General features: G+C 41.7%; 1 protein-coding gene across 2 annotated transcripts in view; it reads left to right on the forward strand.

The window, feature by feature from the left end:
* Window positions 1-568: 568 nt before the first annotated feature.
* glis1a (GLIS family zinc finger 1a) overlaps window positions 569-17,037 on the forward strand; it is a 96,425-nt gene continuing 79,956 nt past the window's right edge. The window contains exons 1-2 of one of the 2 annotated variants that reach the window (XM_088598043.1): window positions 569-1,005; window positions 1,334-1,701. In XM_088598043.1, coding sequence (XP_088454169.1) covers window positions 1,377-1,701 — 325 coding nt within the window. In that variant the 5' untranslated portion in view covers window positions 569-1,005; window positions 1,334-1,376. The remainder of the gene's footprint in view (window positions 1,006-1,333; window positions 1,702-17,037) is intronic. The other variant, XM_088598042.1, reaches the window with a different exon arrangement.

Raw genomic sequence — 17,037 nt, forward strand, 5'->3', positions numbered from 1 at the left:
GATCCGATTTTAGTTCATCTCGTTTTCACCTTTACTGGCTGCTTGGTGAGGATGAAATGTATCCGGATGTTATGCGTTCAAGTTTAAGAAAAAAAACTTTCAGATTTGGAAGATCTATAGCTTCCAGGTTAAGCGTTGTGTCTCTCCTTGAACAGTGGCATTTAATGTGATGCACTCTTTATTAAAAGATAGACACCTCTCCGGAATTCCCCATCAATTTCCCAGTGACTTGCTTTAGTAGTTGTAATTGGTTTTATTTCAGGTTCAGGTTCTTTTAACTATTTTCCATTTCATTCTACTTGGGCTAAAAAAAATATGCCACCTTCTTTTAAAGTTATATGCTCAGGTTTAGTTTTTAATTTATATGCAATGTAATTTTTCAAGTGATATAGATGTAAAGTCTATCGCTACTTCCTATACTTTGTATCGATAACGGTGAATGCACCTTGGGTTAAGACGGCAGCCAGGCATTTTAAAATCGACATTTGTGCTCACGGTTATACAAATCTCTCAGGTGGTTAATTCATAGCGGGGACCCTGGGAGATTATAGGTTTCCTTTTAAATTCCCAAATGAAGACCCGTGCACCTCCGTGCAAAGTTTGCGCCGTCTGTCACTGCCTCTCGGGAGTGCAGAGCATGATCTGTAAGGGCTTTGACAGTCGTCCTGCGCTCTATCTCCGGCGGGTCGCTCGCTTGCTCAAGCCCCGCCGTGTCCCCGCCTGCGCTCCCGTGTCATTGGCGCGGGTGGGTTAACCCCCCTGTCCAGGCGGCGAGCCCGTTGGCCGGCCCAGCTGTCGCTCACGGCGGACACGCGTGCTGTGGTTGCAAAGCTGATGTTCCCCAAACACTCGGAGAAAGATTGCTGTTGAGGCTGGGGAAGATGCTAGTTACGCGTGGTAAACACGCATGATTTACGCACGCTTCTTGATGGACCACGAAAAAACTCCTCCGGCCAGCTTGTCGTCTTCATTGCCTTCCGCTGCTTTATTCGGGTGTTTTACAAGGTAGGTTAACTTTCACAAAGCTTTAGGAAAACTCCTGTGTTTATGGACATGCTCGCTAATTATCACGTGATTGAGTACATGTAATCTGTATTTTATATGTAATTTTGCAGTTTCTGCATTTACACAGGACCTCAACCGCGAATTAAATACCGAGTTGCAGGAGAGAACAGAAGTAGTTATTTTTAGCCAAATTTATGCGTTTGCTTCCAATAATCAAAGATGCTTGAACATTATTTAACTCGTGATGTTATCTTAGAATTTAGTTATTTCCGTGGATAGGTTCCGTCATTTGTTTTTTTAATTTTCCTTTTTAAAAATCTAAATGCAGGTAAAGGTACTGTCCGGAAGGACAACAGCAAGAAGACGTAAGGATGTATTCTGGTAAATCCGAAATTCAGATGCAGAAATCCACTGCGCTCTTTGGAATGGTCAATAATCATCAAAACCCCATAGCCACGGAGTTTTCCGGAATGACCTTTGCCCTGTACAGCAGTAAATCACAACGATGTGCGAAAAACGCCGGGAATGACAGCAGGGATGCCGAGCTCAGGAGAAGTCCTCCCGACAGCGCCGGTCAGTTGCCAGACCGGAGCCCTTCGACACTTTCGGCCGGAGCCGAGCGGTTTGCTCTGTTTGACAAGCAGCCTGGACACCCGGCGCTGAAGCCTCAGCGCTTCCCCCGAGAGCCGACTCCAGGTGAGATCGCTTCGACCAAAAAAAAAAAAATCTACATTTCACAACCACCTTTTCTTAAAAAAGCTGCCAAATTCCGAAACGGACTTGAGCTTCTGCCTCATTTCTTTTGCGCGTGGTTCTGCTCTGCTCCGAGTTTGTCGCTGAGCTCAAAGCTTTGACCTCGAGGTACATAATGTGGAATGGTCTAGGATTTTTAAAAACCTTTGCTTGCTGTGCTGGATATGTATTGATTGAATTAAGCGAGCTTAATTAAACGGTGTATTGTGGTTTTACGTTTTTATCCTTTAAAAAAAAATATTTGCAAACTGAAACTCTTTGGGGGAAAAAAAACATCTGATATCAACTAACATTAAAGGCCACGGTTTTCCCTTGATAATGAGTTCAGATTCATTTTGGACATATCATGTTATGATTAAAACCTTAAAGCTTTCTGTTATTTGGTACTCTTGCACAATCTCTTTAGACCTTAGCTGATTTTGATGTTCTCTAGCCTGATATAAGAGGAAAGAGCACTGTTTTGCATTCAGGGACAATTGCCTATACTAAAAAAAAACCCATGATGGTTACAAAAGAGAAGAGGAGGACATCTGGCCCATTAGGGGGTCAGTAGTTAATTGATCCTAGAATCTTATCCAGCTGTTTGAAACAAGCCAGTGTATCGGCTTCAACTACGTGTCTGGGTAGCTTGTCCCAGACTCCCACAACCCTCTGTGTAAAGAAGCGTCCCCCTTTTTTTCAAACCTAAAAGCACTTTCCTGTGGCGTCCGCTTGTGTGCTCTGGTTCCCAGTATTTTAGTGGCATTTTAGGAGAGCTTACCTGGGGCCATAAGAATTCATTCACCCCTTGTAGTTATTGCTGTAGCAGAAGGAATCAACAGGGAAGCGCTGTGGACTTTATTGAATAGATTCTTCTCCACAGGGCATCAGAAAAAAAAAGAAAACTCGCAAGAACGCGCAGTGTTGTGTGGGGCAAATTTTCCACCGATCGACTGTATTTTCACTGAGCGTGGATGCCAGTTAATGTCAATTTGAAACTGTTCAGCTGAACGGAACAGAGCTCTGGCTTCGCTGTCTTGGTTGCGTCGTTCACATACCCACGTTTACTATATGTTCCTGCTCGTCCATCGCTAGGAGTAAAACAAACAAACAAACAAACAAACAAACAACAAGCCCTTAGAAAAGCCGCTTTTGGCAGCTCCAGCTTAGAGAAATGATTTCGATCATTATTGTTAATAATGCGTCTGAGACCTGTGGTAAACCTACTGTAGCGAAGCCTGCCGCTAGACTAGCGGACTCGCCTGTGCCTGTCTCCCTCTGCTGTCCCGACTTGTACTTTCTGACACGAACATGCGGGCTGAAAAGAGGAAGGCTCTTTATCCTGAACCCCCTCCCCAGCCCTGCGATCTGCAAATCATTTTAATCTCTGCGTATTTTAAATCTTTTCATCTGCTTGATTTTTTCCATACATTGTCAATAATCTGATAACCCAAAGACTGTATAGTAATGTATAACATAGACTATAAATCTCATTACAACACGTTTAGATCATCTGTTATATGTAATGCGTGCATCCATGAATTTGGATGTACATGTAGTAAACATTATAATTTTGCTGTCTTCTGTACTGATAAATTAAACACTCACAGTGCCGTGCAATCTTACTGTAGTTGTATGCAAAAGGCTAAATCGGTCTTATTTGTAAAACTTTTCAAGTGATTTAGATATTAGAATCCAGAAGCTTTGGCTTTTTCACGTAAAAGCAACAAAAAAAAAACTACCCCTTGGAGTTTATTTCCCTTTAAATGGGTATTTGTTGTGTCTGTAAAAACCACCAGGGTTTACCGTCTAAAAACATGTGTCATATTTTCTGAAGCCATGGGAATGCTATGTAAAAATGAGTCTGGAAGCAAGTCTAAACACTAAAAACAGTGTTAACATCACTCTTATATAGGACTTCCTACATATTGGGTCCTAATAAGGGTTCACAATATTAGGTTTGACGCTGCTTTAGTACTTGTGCGAGTATTGAAATAGTTTTAGAGAATGAAGTAGTTTTAGATAATGCACTTTACTCTTTCTTTAATATCCATACCGTACTAGTTTTCACTGTTCATTTAATTGCTATTTGAATTCAAGGAGACTCTTGTGTTGTGTTGTTCCCCGGTCTTCAGAAAGCTGTTAAGCTGAACCTGGGTATGTTAGCAGAGCCTTTCTGTCTAAGTAATGAGATCTGCCAGGGGTGTTCTTTCTGTAAGGTTGTGTGCACTGTATTTAAGAATCTCTCAGAGTGGCACCATTAACTGTTGTTCAATATAGAGAGTTTGTGAAATATTTCAAATTTGCCTCATATGGCTAACATACAGGTATGTGTGCTGCATTAGTATGTGAATTAATCACTACTGAGCCATAGTCTTTTAAAAACCCCTTTTAAAATAGCAGTAGTTAAGTAGCTAGAGGTTGAGGGCAGTAATTACCCCCACATTGTAAATCATAATTACATAAAACAGGATTTCATATTAGTAATTACAAGAGCGTTTTGTTCAATGCAACTTTTTTTGCGGCTTTTGGATTTTGATTTTTTTTTCTTCAAGGAAAATATAAGCCATATGTGTCTTTCTTGTGTGTTTTGGAATACCTTATTTAATGTTTAACGTTTTAATTGCACCTACACCATTCCCATACTTCTAAACCAGAGCATGCAATTTGTTTGTTTATTGTTTTATGTATTTAGACCGAAATCATCTGAAAGGTATAATCTTGAGTGTATTTCTTTAGCAATCAAGTTTCTTTTCAAACATTTTTATGTAGTTAAATATTTTACGGTCACAGTACATGTGCATTGATGGTTTGTCATTTAGTTAACCTATTTTATCGGTAGTTTTTATGGACAAAGGAGATATCGAAAAATGACTAATCTGGTTATGGAAATTATAGTGCTACTTCAGCTTTGAAGGACCTTGCACAAAGGAATAAACTGTAGCCCTGTGCCTTTTTCCTATAGGACAAACAGACTGGAAGTATTTTGGCTCCAGAGCTACCTTTGTTTTTCTAATTACAGCATCTCTACCAGGGATTATGAGAAGGACGGCATTATGGAATCTGACACATGCAATTTCTTTTCTTTGCAAATGAAAGGGAATGTCAAAAAATGGTAGAAGAATAAAATTTGAGCCTGAAAGTCTCATCCTTATGAATACGTTAATCTTACTGCTTAATTTAATTTTACTCTTGGTAATAACCAGAATAATAAGAAAATTCATTTAAGCAATCTGTTGATTTGATTTCATGCTGTTATACAGATATACTGCATGTTAAATCCCTTTTCTTCAGAATATTCTCTTCAGAAGGTTAAGACAGAAACACAGCACACGCAGGTCGGAGCTAAATGCTGGATGTGTTCGAGCCTTGCTTGCCAGTAATTTCAGAAGTTTAATAGTATTGTGGGCTTGCAGAAGATAGCTCAATTCCTCCAGTGAAAACCACAAAGTATGCTCAGTTCATCTTTGTGCTTAAATCTCTGCATTCCAGCTTCCAGATGTTGGGCTTTCTCATTTCGATTCAATGCAAGGTTAGTGTACTGACTGGCATGCTGATTAACATTTTGATTTGGTTAACCTAAACCCTTACAATACTAAGTACATGGAAATAACGTATTCAGTCCCAGAGCCCTTTGTTACAGAAAAGCCTGGAGGCGCATCTGCAGAAGAATTGTACAGCGAGTTATTGAAACATGTATGGCATAATCTAATCAAAGCCAAATGTATATGGAAAAAGTCAATTTTCTCATAGTAGTTTAACACAAGGCTTAGATTCAAGTCTCGGGAGATTTTATTTTTGTACACACATTTGATTTGGAAATCAAACCTTAATTTTTTAATTATATACTCTAGTATGCAGAAGGACGTTAGATGTTGTTTCACAGCAAATTACTCAGTGCATAAAAGGCTCTGTGGTCTCTCATGTGTGTGTCCTAAATATTTTTGTAATTTTTTTTCTGGGCTGAAGCTTCTCTGTTGTGTTATCATATAATACATTAAGAACTTGTCAAAGTTATCATCAGCATAAATTTCCATAGCTGTCAGGGATTAAATCTAAGACTGCTTTTTGTGCCTGATTGAATGCAATTCCATTTTAATTTTATCTCCTTTAGTCTTCATACAAAATAATACATCTACTCGTAGTACTATTTAGATAAATCTTCAGTGACGTTTTAATGTGTCTCCTTCTCTACTTCCATCAACAATTTGAAGCAGTTTTCGTAAGTGTTTGTTTGCATAATTAGTTGATGTTTGTTTACTAGATAAACTATGCAAAAACTGGAGCAGGTAGTCTCACTGCACCCTGCACATACAATGTAGAATTTTTTAAACCATTCAAACAAGATTATGTGTCAAAGCAAAATGACGTGAATACACGAATAAGCATCTGCATGTTTTTTTTCTTCCTTTCAGCACAGATCTCCAGGTGTTATTAAAATATGTCAGCGTCCCTCTGCTTGTTTTTTTAGATTTTTTTCTGTGTTTAATGTATGTCTCGCATGTCTTTTCCACTCTATAGAAGTCAAAATTGCACTTTTTTTTTGCATACGTTAGCTGTCTCCGCAGAAAGGGTTCCTTTAAATCCCAGCTAGCTGGTTTCTTTCTGGCTTCTCATCCTGATCAGACCGTCTGCCCTGAAACCGCTGTAGCTGAAATCATGCGCATAAACATTAAGACACGCCAATAATGCCTGAAAGATTTTTTTTAATTTTATCACCTGCATATATTCTCATTTTGAAGATGAGATGGGGACAGGATTTAGTGTAACGTTCTAGCCAGAAGGTGCTAACCTCTCAGTCCTGTCACCCATTTTAAAAGCTGCCTCCTGTACACAGTGCTTTCTACCGAACATTGAGAGGCAGATTGCATTGGCTGGTTGCACTACTGTCAGAAACCTTGGTGTTTAAGAACATCACTGTGGCTCCTGTGACTCCGGACTTTGAGTTTCAAATAATGACATACCCCTGAGTTGTCTAATAAAATCAGGACATATAAGAAATATAATATAAAGTCATGTGTATTGCTAGGGTTCATTAACTCCTTGGCAGAAAACCTCAGGTTCCTCCACTGCAGTCCGCAGCTTCAAAAGCTTGATAGCTGGATGGAGTCTTTAAGTTTTAGGCTGCAATGTGTTTTATTTGGAACTTGAGTGGAAAAAAAACTGTACTATTAAAGGCATTGCGCGCTGAGCTTCATACTTAATCATATTTTTTCTAACACATTTCATTAGAACTTCATGTATTACTTTTATGGATGAGTCAGGCTTTCCTTGTGTGGGTTCTTTTATACTCTTTCCTGCTTCTATGAAGTCGTACCAGTGCAGTTTGCGCAACCTGATATTGATTCGGTCTTGACTTTCTTCAGGAGAGATCCACTGTAGGCTCAGTTAGCAGCCAGGGCATAAAAGCCCACCTTGTCTTTTCTTTCCCCCCTTGTTATAGAAATTGGACTTCTGGAACGTTATACCTCACATTATATTGTCTCACAACCAGCAGCTTGTCATCCAATATTAAATGCTGTCAAGTTACCTGGACTGCAGTAACTGTGTTCTTACATTGCAATTGAAACAAATATATAACACTGAAATGAGCTAATGAAAAGGTGGGACACATCATTATGAAAACATAATCTGGGTGAGAAGTTAACTTATTCTAGATGCCTATTACAGTACATACATGAAAATGCCTAATAGCCCCAGAAACAGGGCTGTCTATTTTTGGTTGCAGTGGACTACAGTGGGGTGTGTGTGCAGGTTTTCTGATTCTTTATAAAAGAGCAGCACCTGAAGAGATAGGAGAAGCTGTTAAATTGGTCCAGTGAAGCCTTTAACTCTGTAACTAAGATTTCAGACCTGAGTTGGAATGAAACCCTGTAGAGACACTGTCTCTCCAGAAACCAGACCGGCAATTGAGAAATAGGTCAGTACTGTGGGACAAGACTTCACACAGTCCGGATGAATTTGTCTGGAAACAAGAATTAGTGGGCATTTTGGAAATCCACATCTGCAAGGATATTTATACACTGGAGCAATAAGGGAGACTGACACTCATTAAAATAAATTGTGCTGTATGTTTAGATGCATTCACGTTGATGATAACCATTTAATATGACTTGACTAGGGACTCAGTTCTCTCTGTGATGGAGGATTTATTTTTTAACACCTAACATGGTATCTACATTCTATTTCTCGGCTACGGAAATAACTGAAAGCTTGTAAAAATAAATATGTATATAGCCTTTTGCACCTTCAGTGCCACAGCGCTCTGAATTCCAAAGCAGAATTATCTGATTTAATTAGAGCACAGAGCACGAGGCTCAGGTCTGAAACTAGTCTCCAAAGTAAAGAAATGTCTCTTCTGACCTTAGATGTTTTGCCATATTTGGCAGGCAGTTTGCTTTTTAACCAAGGAGGCATCAAGTATTGTAAAATAGTCTTCCCTAGAAGAAATCCCAGTTGTTGTTCTAAACACTTAAGGGGTGGGAGATCGGTTTACTTTGGAACATTGCTGTTCTACAATAAATGTTCTCTGGGGCTCATGGAACTTTAAAATCCATTTAAACTATGTGTAATAGAAGATGATGTATTTTTGCTTGGACTCCAGCGCTATAAATACAAGTGCCCACCAGCAAAGAAAATATTTTACTTTCAAAGAAAAATATATTCTCTCACTTGTAAAGAATATCCATTTTGAATGGAAGCATTTTGATGTTATTTTTTTTCACCTGCGTCAGTAATATGTGCCTATGAGAGTAGTTCCAATGAAGGGCTGTCATTTAACCTCTGTTGTTAGCTTGTTACAACAATACCAAGATTCATGCACTGCCTGAACTAGGAAGGTGCCTTTAATTGCTTTGAAAGAGCACGTTTTCATTATGCGCTGATTAAGGCGGAAGTAAATATTTTGATTTGATTGTTGTTTGTGAAACCTGCAGTCTTCAGACTTGTTTTAGAGTTTCTGAATTTTAAAATTGTATCACCCATATACATGACCACTGCCATTCGAGATCCTTCCTGTCTTGTCTAAGCTTGCAAACATTAACACCTAACTGCTCAGCTGGTGAGCTGGTAGATCCTGGCTACTCAGTGAAAGTTCCATCAACAGTGACAAAAGCTGTACGATTTCCATGGGCAATTTCCATATTGCAGATCGGCTCTATAATACTACCACGTTTTATCTTTCAATTAAAACTCCAAATAAAACAAACTGGTGGAGGATTATTTGGCATTAATTTTTTGTAGCTGTACTACACATAAGACTCTTCAAATCCAAGTGAACAGAAGGACCAGAGTAAAGATATCCAGTGTATATAATACGAGAGATTTTATTCTTTATCTTAGTGCATTCATAGATTTATAATAGACTAGAATTTTAGATTTTTAAAAATTGAAAACACAACTGTTAAGAAATGTAAATGATACAGTGCTACATTGAGATCTGAGCATGACGTACACATAAAACAGAATTTGGAGCTGAGGAGCAGCTGAGTGACTGAACTTCACAGGAAGCCGTCAGATCTCGATGGGCTCGATGGGCCTTCACAGTGTTCTCCTTCTGATTCACTAGAGATTAGCTCCTAGCAGCTAACCTGTTCTGCTTGCTGAGCTTTCCACTGTGCTTTCAAGGCTAGGCTGCTTTCACAAAGGGGACCCCCAGGCTGAACACCCTCGTACAGCTGTACCGCAACACCAGAGGAAGATTCTCCAACCCGATCTGTCATACACAACTGTTCTGTCCATCCATCTGTCCATTTTCAATATCTACTTTATCCTTGGAGGGTCACAGTCAGCTTACCAGGCAGGCACTGGCCAGGATTACCCCTTAGACAGGAACGCCAGAAGAACATGCACACTCCACACAGACAGAAACCAGCTTTGAGCCCTAGAGCTGGGAAGAGACAGCACAAGCCAGGTAGCTCCTGGCTTGTCTGGAGCTACAGGTACCTGGGCTGGAGCTCATCTGTTGTTTCAAACAAAGCAAGTGCACTGTTTATATTTGGTGACAAAATACCAATAAAATAGTTCATCGTAACCGGCATCCGGCTAAACCCATTGTATTCTGCTTCACCAGGCTCTGCTGATATGGCACGTGAGACTAGGCAGAATTAAACCTAGGCCTCCAGACTTAACAGTTTAAGGGTGAGAGAACCAACCAGTTCCTCAGCCCAGTTTTGTTGGCAGTGGTGCAGGAAAGTGCTTCTGCCAGCAGACCAACGAGGGTCTGAGACAGTAGTTCCTTTCCCAGAATGCTCAGCTCTGCCTGAGCACTGTTCTTCTGCTTAGTTGTTCATGCGATGAATTGGTGGTACAGTGTCTCATCTCACCTCTCTGGTTGTACTCAAAGCCTGCCCAGGAAACAGAACAGCACTAAATCAGTGTTGATTTCCTCGGTTATCTTGTTGATACCCCGTGGAACGCTGTTGTACAGCCCTGTTTTCAACCCACATCATCTTTCAAACTTGCATGACTTCAGGAATGAGGCATAGATAATTTGATTGTGTTTGCATACTGTAATGTGTGCAGCATGTTCCATTGATTCATAAGTCGTCATAATTATTTTTTTTTTTGTTGTGGTATTGTTGCCTGCCCTCAGTTTAAAAGTCCATGCGTTAACTAGGAAAATATTCAAGGAAGGTTGTGGCTGTTTTTTAATAAAAGTACTCCCCTAAGCCTCAGAATACACCCTAAGTTTGGCAAAGAAAAGTATTAAATCACATTTTTGTGCAAAGATGTCTTTTGGGTATGTCTGAGTGTATGGATGTCTTCAAAGATAAATTTTAATAACTTGAATTTGATATCCTGGGATAATATTAATTACAGGATAATATTATTTGGTGCGTTGTGTGTTTTTGTCCAATTAACAAATGCCATGGATTTGGTTTGACCAGTATTAAGTTTAACACCCTAAAAAATGTTATATTACTGAGATACTGTTAACAGAAACAACGAGAAAGGGGCTGTAGATGAGATGGCGAAATATGTCCCTTTAAATTTGAAAAGGAGAAGTATTCAAACCTTTCTCTTGAAAACATTTGATTAACTTAAAACAGTCCACCCCATACTTTAATTCAAAGATTTGGATACCTTTTATGCTGGGGGGAAAAAAAAAGTTTATTTTCAGTTTTTAACTGGGTTTCCAGGTCAGGTACGTGAACATTACTGTCATTTGTACAGTGCTTTTAATTCAAGTAGTCGGGGAACTTTGTCCTGAAACATTTCATGTGAGAAATTGGAATTGCAGTTTTGCCACAGACTGAGACAGGAGTTTTCACAGCGGCACGAATCCCTTGATCAATAAGACCTCCTTGTCTCCAGCCTCGTTAATGTCGTTGCGTCCTTCGTGAGTAACGAGACGGGGCTGAAGGCATTGCGTGGTTTGATTTTTGGTGTGGGGAGGGCTGCCGCAGTAAATCACTGCTCCAGTGTCTTCAGAAGTTGTATTACTCACACAGCTCTGAGACGTTCCGGGGGTTTTGCCAGGCCCGGCCCGCGTTTTGTCTGCCGGTCCTCGCTGACTGACTCAAGGGTCAGGGGCGCTTTTGATTTACACGTCGGCTGTGGCACTTGCTGTTTTTGGCTCCCCGTGAGTTTGTTTCATTAAAGAAAAATCCGCTTCGTGGCCCGGGGGCGATTTGCGTCCTCCCTCGGCTGGTTCGCGTCGGAGCTGGCTGCTGGCTGCCGGCTGCCTGCTGCCTCCTTGGCAGGCCGGCCTTGTTGAGCCCCGAGGCAAGGTTGTTTAGTGGGTGCGGGACACGGGTTCGTCCCCCACTTGGCAGCCCTGCCGCGGAGGTGCTGCCGAGGCCGGGCCCCGTTCAGTATGAAGACCTCAGCCGGCCCTGGCTCCAGCCCGCCTTGAAGATTTATCTGAGCTCTCATCTAGGCCTGCTGGGCTCCCCCGCGAGTGCAAAAGGGTTGTCTTTTCTGATTTAGAGTAGCAATACCGCTGTCCTGCTGAGCGTCTGCAAGAGCGCAAACCACCAACATGACTTTTGTGTTGCTGTAATGTCAGTGAGTGACTGATAATAGCGTAGGTGTGTCACAAGTATAAATTAGCTCTTGTGTCAACAGTCACAGACGCTGGCTGCTTCATTTTTCACGTTGCTAGGACTTTTGCATAAGTTTTTTTCTCTCTCTCTATTGTACTTGAGCATGCTGAAAGGGGGTGAGGGAGCCCGTTGTCCATTGTTTCAAGTTCATCTAAGAACATCCAAACAGTCACACGCGAGACGACGGCGCTTGGCCCAGTCTCCCACAGCGAATTGATCCTGTTGTCAGTTTTACGTGGACCTGCCCACCTGTGGGAGAACACTGAAATGGAAAAAAAACAAATAATATTTTTTGCTGCTCTTCAACTTCATGCTTGTTCATGTGATTCTCTTTGATCCTTTACCTGTCTCTCACTGATGTACAAATACCCTACTTGTACCGTAATAATAAAACAAATGCTCCAAACTGTACTAAACCAATATTTGAGAAACGCTGAGCAAGAAAAACACCAATATTTGAAAAATACGGACAAGAAAACAGCTTGAAATGTGAAATGGTGCTGCAGCTCATGTAGAATCCAGTTTCTGGCACGCCTTTCTTTACAAGACTGGAAAAATCAAAACAGAATTTGCAAAAACCCTAGTTCCAAGATGTTTTTTTTTCTTTCTTCTTGGTTTCATGTCAGCGCTAAAAAACAAACTGGCAAACGGAAGGCTCTGACCAAGATTTTCTACCTTCATTAATGTGGGCCAGAGAGCTACGTTTAATTCAGCCGTTTGGTGTTCATTCCAGAAGCCTGTCTGTAGGCAGTGCCCGCTGAACAAATGAGCTGATTGGTTGGCTTAATTCAGGAAGACTATGGAAGACATTAAAAACTGTAATCGTGTGTTTTTTTTCCAATTTATTACTAGTCGTTAAGGAAAGCTTAGGAGTCTGGAGGAAACCGTGACATTGAGCCCCTCAGTATTCTAACTCGATACAATATTATATTACAACTCTGGAACTGAACTTGCTACAATAAACGCTCTTCAATAAATATGGATTTCATCTCAGTAAAAAAAAAAACAACAACTGGAAACCCCATCTGCAAACATGTTTGTGAGAACAGTGCAATGTTTTGTGCAACCTGACCTCGTCGGTTGCTAATTCCTTGCAAACAGAAGGAAAGCGCGTTCTTTAATCTTCCTTTTCAAAATGTCAGAAACCAAAGAACATTTGAAAGTGATAGCTGGTGAAGCAGGCTTTCCTGGTGAGAGAAAGCTGTCAGTCCTATTTCCTGTCATAAAATTAACCGCACTATTGTTCTGCTTAGTATGGCTAAAGTTTTCAGGGCTTTTTATACAGTTTGTTTCTGCACTGTGGGAGTGGAAGGCAGAAAGCAGGATTATCAGTGGCCTCTGGGCTTGTCAGGGTTAGGGACCCCTTGGTGTTGTGGAGTCTCTTTATTAAAAAAAAAAAACCTGAAGTCTCATTTTTTTGTTTAATAAATCTCCTCAGTTTCGAAGCCCCATTGGTCGAAAAGGCTCGTACCTCCTGCACCTGCTGCAGAGCCGGTCCTAGCCGTCTGGTGCCCCACCAGATCACAGTTTGCGCATACACTATTGTTTTCAGCCCTCCACCCCGAACTTAATTACCCTGAAACCACACTGATATTGCCATCCTACCACGAAGATGAGAGTCATTTACCACATTGACAGTGAAATTAGCTACTGCTCTTACCTTCACCACGAATAATACTGCATTATAGTTCATAAGTAACAGACAGCCTCTATATAGACAGAGCCACTGGAGGGATTTTTATGCCTCACCATTTTAAAAAGAATGTCGCACGTTGAGGGGGCCCCCTGGTGGCCTCGGGGTGGCAGGCTGTCGCCTAGTTCGCCTAAGCCCAAGGGCCGGCCATGTGACACCTGTCATGTGACGCGCTGTACCGCTTCGCATCACCTGACAGGAGAGTTGTGGCCGGCTGGAGGACTGTGGTGTCACTGCGAGCCTGCAGATGGCCCAGCAAGCACTGCCATCAACTTTGGCTGAAAAAGGGGGGCTCTCGCTGGCTGCGCCCAACCCCAGAATTAGCTCATCCATCCACGTTCTGACTGAGGGAAAGCAATGGGCTTCCAGGCAGGATTCACCTTGGGCAAGAGGCAAGTCCATTGCAGGGCACACAGACACTAACACAGACACACTCACACCAAGGATGACTTTTACAAAAGTCAGTTAACCCACCAGTCTGGTTGTGCGAGGACACCAGAGCACCCAGCGTAAACCCACTTGAACACAGAAAACACCATGGAATGAAACCCAGGGCCCCAGGAATGCTATCTATCCACTGTGCCCTTGTGCCATCATGCTGCCTTCAATTTTATACAATTGTGTACCAATTTCACGGCAGTATTTTCAGCCCGTTTTAAATTGGCTTTTAAAACACATAAAGTAAAATGCAAGTGAACGCTATTTGCTTGAAAATCTTTGCAAGCCGACAAGATGGGCACCCTCAAGTGGTTCAACAAGGTTTTGTTTCCATTTTCCTTCTGTAAACATAAGCAATCTCTTAATTGCTCAGCAGAGTGGTTAACATTGCAAGAATCCTAAGTATCTCGCAATTGCAAGAGCCAAAATGTTATCCAAATAGTTGGATATTAAATGGCAAGAAGTTTGATGGCTGTAGCTCTGAACCAAAATAAAAGCTCGATTTATGTTGCAGTTTTCTCTTCTCTCTTTCTTTGGCTTGGCAGGCTGAAATTAATTTCATATGGTCTGCCACATTACATAGAGGCACTGAGCTGCCTTTGGTGTCTGGGCTGTTGGGAAGTGCTGTAGTAGAGGATGCTAGCCCTTAGTGCAGAGTTCTGCCAGCAAAACATTAGTTGCTAATAAAGCGTTGGAGTTCACTGTATGTACTGTAATCCCAGCAGTCTGCTTCAGGCTATTTTTACAGACTTGGATTTTATTTGAAATGAGAGCTCTTATGCGAAGGGTACCATTCCAGTTTGGGATTCTGACAGTGATAAGACACTGCAGCTTTCCCACGGCCCTGTTCTCACTCCTAACCTCCGCCGTCCACTTGAAGACACTTGCAGCATCGAGGGCCGCCCCTTCTGTGTGTGTGTGCGTCTGCGAGAGAGTATGAGCAAGTGTGTGAGAGTGTGAGAGTGTGTGTCTGTGCGTCAATCTGTGAGTGAGTGTGAGAGTGTGTGTCTGTGCGTCAATCTGTGAGTGAGTGTGAGAGTGTGTGTCTGTGCGTCAATCTGTGAGTGAGTGTGAGAGTGTGTGTCTGTGCGTCAATCTGTGAGTGAGTGTGAGAGTGTGTGTCTGTGCGTCAATCTGTGAGTGAGTGTGAGAGTGTGTGTCTGTGCGTCAATCTGTGAGTGAGTGTGAGAGTGTGTGTCTGTGCGTCAATCTGTGAGTGAGTGTGAGAGGGTGTGTCTGTGCGTCAATCTGTGAGTGAGTGTGAGAGGGTGTGTCTGTGCGTCAATCTGTGAGTGAGTGTGAGAGTGTGTCTGTGTGTCAATCTGTGAGTGAGTGTGAGAGTGTGTCTGTGCGTCAATCTGTGAGTGAGTGTGAGAGGGTGTGTCTGTGTGTCAATCTGTGAGTGAGTGTGAGAGTGTGTCTGTGTGTCAATCTGTGAGTGAGTGTGAGAGTGTGTCTGTGTGTCAATCTGTGTGTGAGTGTGAGAGTGTGTGTGCGTCAATCTGTGAGTGAGTGTGAGAGTGTGTGTGTCAATCTGTGAGTGAGTGTGAGAGTGTGTCTGCGCGTCAATCTGTGAGTGAGTGTGAGAGTGTGTGTCTGTGCGTCAATCTGTGAGTGAGTGTGAGAGGGTGTGTCTGTGTGGCAATCTGTAAGTGAGTGTGCGGAGTGTGAGAGTGTGTGTCTGTGCATCAATCTGTGAATGTGTGAGAATGTATCTGTGTGTGTGAATCTGTGATTGAGTGTGAGAGTGTGCATGAATCTGAGCAAGTGTGCAAGCATCTGTGCTTGAGCCTGAGAGGCTGTGCACCAGTGTGTGTGCACGAGTCTGTGTGCAGGTGTGGTAATGTGTGGCTCTGTGAGAGTGCGAGTTTATATTTGAGTGTTGGAGAGCCACTGGGGAAGCTCACTTCCAGAACATTGTCTTGCTTTGCAACACTGCAGAACTGCAGTTGTTTTATAATTAAAGAACTTTTTCCAAATAGTGCAGCTTTAAGCAGCAAGAAGAAAGAAAATAAACATCTCGCTAAGCTTGTTTCACCATCTGATTTTGTATCTTTTTAAAGACAAAAAGCGATGTTACAGTGCAATAACTGGCCCTGAAACAGGACGTTGGAGATGGAAAAAGAGAGAGGACAGACCTGTGAAAGAAACTATGTGAAGATCTTTAGCTTTCAGACAGGGGGAGCTATCTGAAATGCTGTAGCAGTGCAGAAATGAATATCTTATTTTTATTTTCACATTAAGAGGTCATTCTGGCGTTTAAAATATGCTGCCTTTTAGATTCCAGCTTGTCCCTGTGACACAGCAGTTGGATAGGAAGTGGCAGTCATGTTTGTCTTTGCTCAGCATGTTGACACCTGACAGCAGGGCTTCCTCTGTGCGTGTGAGTTATTATTGGAAAAGGCAGGATGCTGAGGAGGCTTCAGGTTGCTTTCCAGGGTAATTCTTCTTGATTCAAATTTGCATGAACAAGTCTTCTGTAACTGCATCTGTAGTAAGACTGACTTAATTTTATTAACTGCTTGTTTGTTTTTCAGGAGGGGAGAGGCAGGAATTAACCTGTTTCTTATTTTGAAGCCTCTTCCTACCTTATTGGCAGGATAGTACAACTAATAAAACTTATGGTTTGGGTTTTATTCAAGCTCAGTTTTTTGGGTCTCTTGAGATGATGTTTTGTATTATATGGTAATGAAAAGGTGAGTCTGGCAATGTGTTCTGCGCAAGCTCAGGTGTTTCGGTGTGATATCAGAAAAGTCTGCAAACTGAGGATATCTGCCTCTGACAGCTGACCACTGACATTGCCTTATCTGTGCTTCTATCACAATCAAAGGGACTTAAGAAATCAGACTGTTTAAAAGACATGAGTCCATCCAGTATACTGATGCCCTCTGTTGGGGGAAAATGCTATCAGTCTGGAAGATCTGTACCAGCTGAGAGCATTAATTTGAGCTGTCAAACAGATGTATTCCGTGTGCACGGTATATTATTTCTAATGCATAAATGAGTTTTCAATTCATATGTGTAGTGCTTAACTCCACGTATATACATTAGGCTTTTAATTTAAAGAATGCTGCACATTTTATGAGGACTACATCATCAGAGTTATGAAAAGACATATTGTGG

This window comes from Lepisosteus platostomus, chromosome 11 (genome assembly GCF_059453375.1).
Source record: "Lepisosteus platostomus isolate fLepPlt1 chromosome 11, fLepPlt1.hap1, whole genome shotgun sequence".
Classification (NCBI taxonomy): domain Eukaryota; kingdom Metazoa; phylum Chordata; class Actinopteri; order Semionotiformes; family Lepisosteidae; genus Lepisosteus; species Lepisosteus platostomus.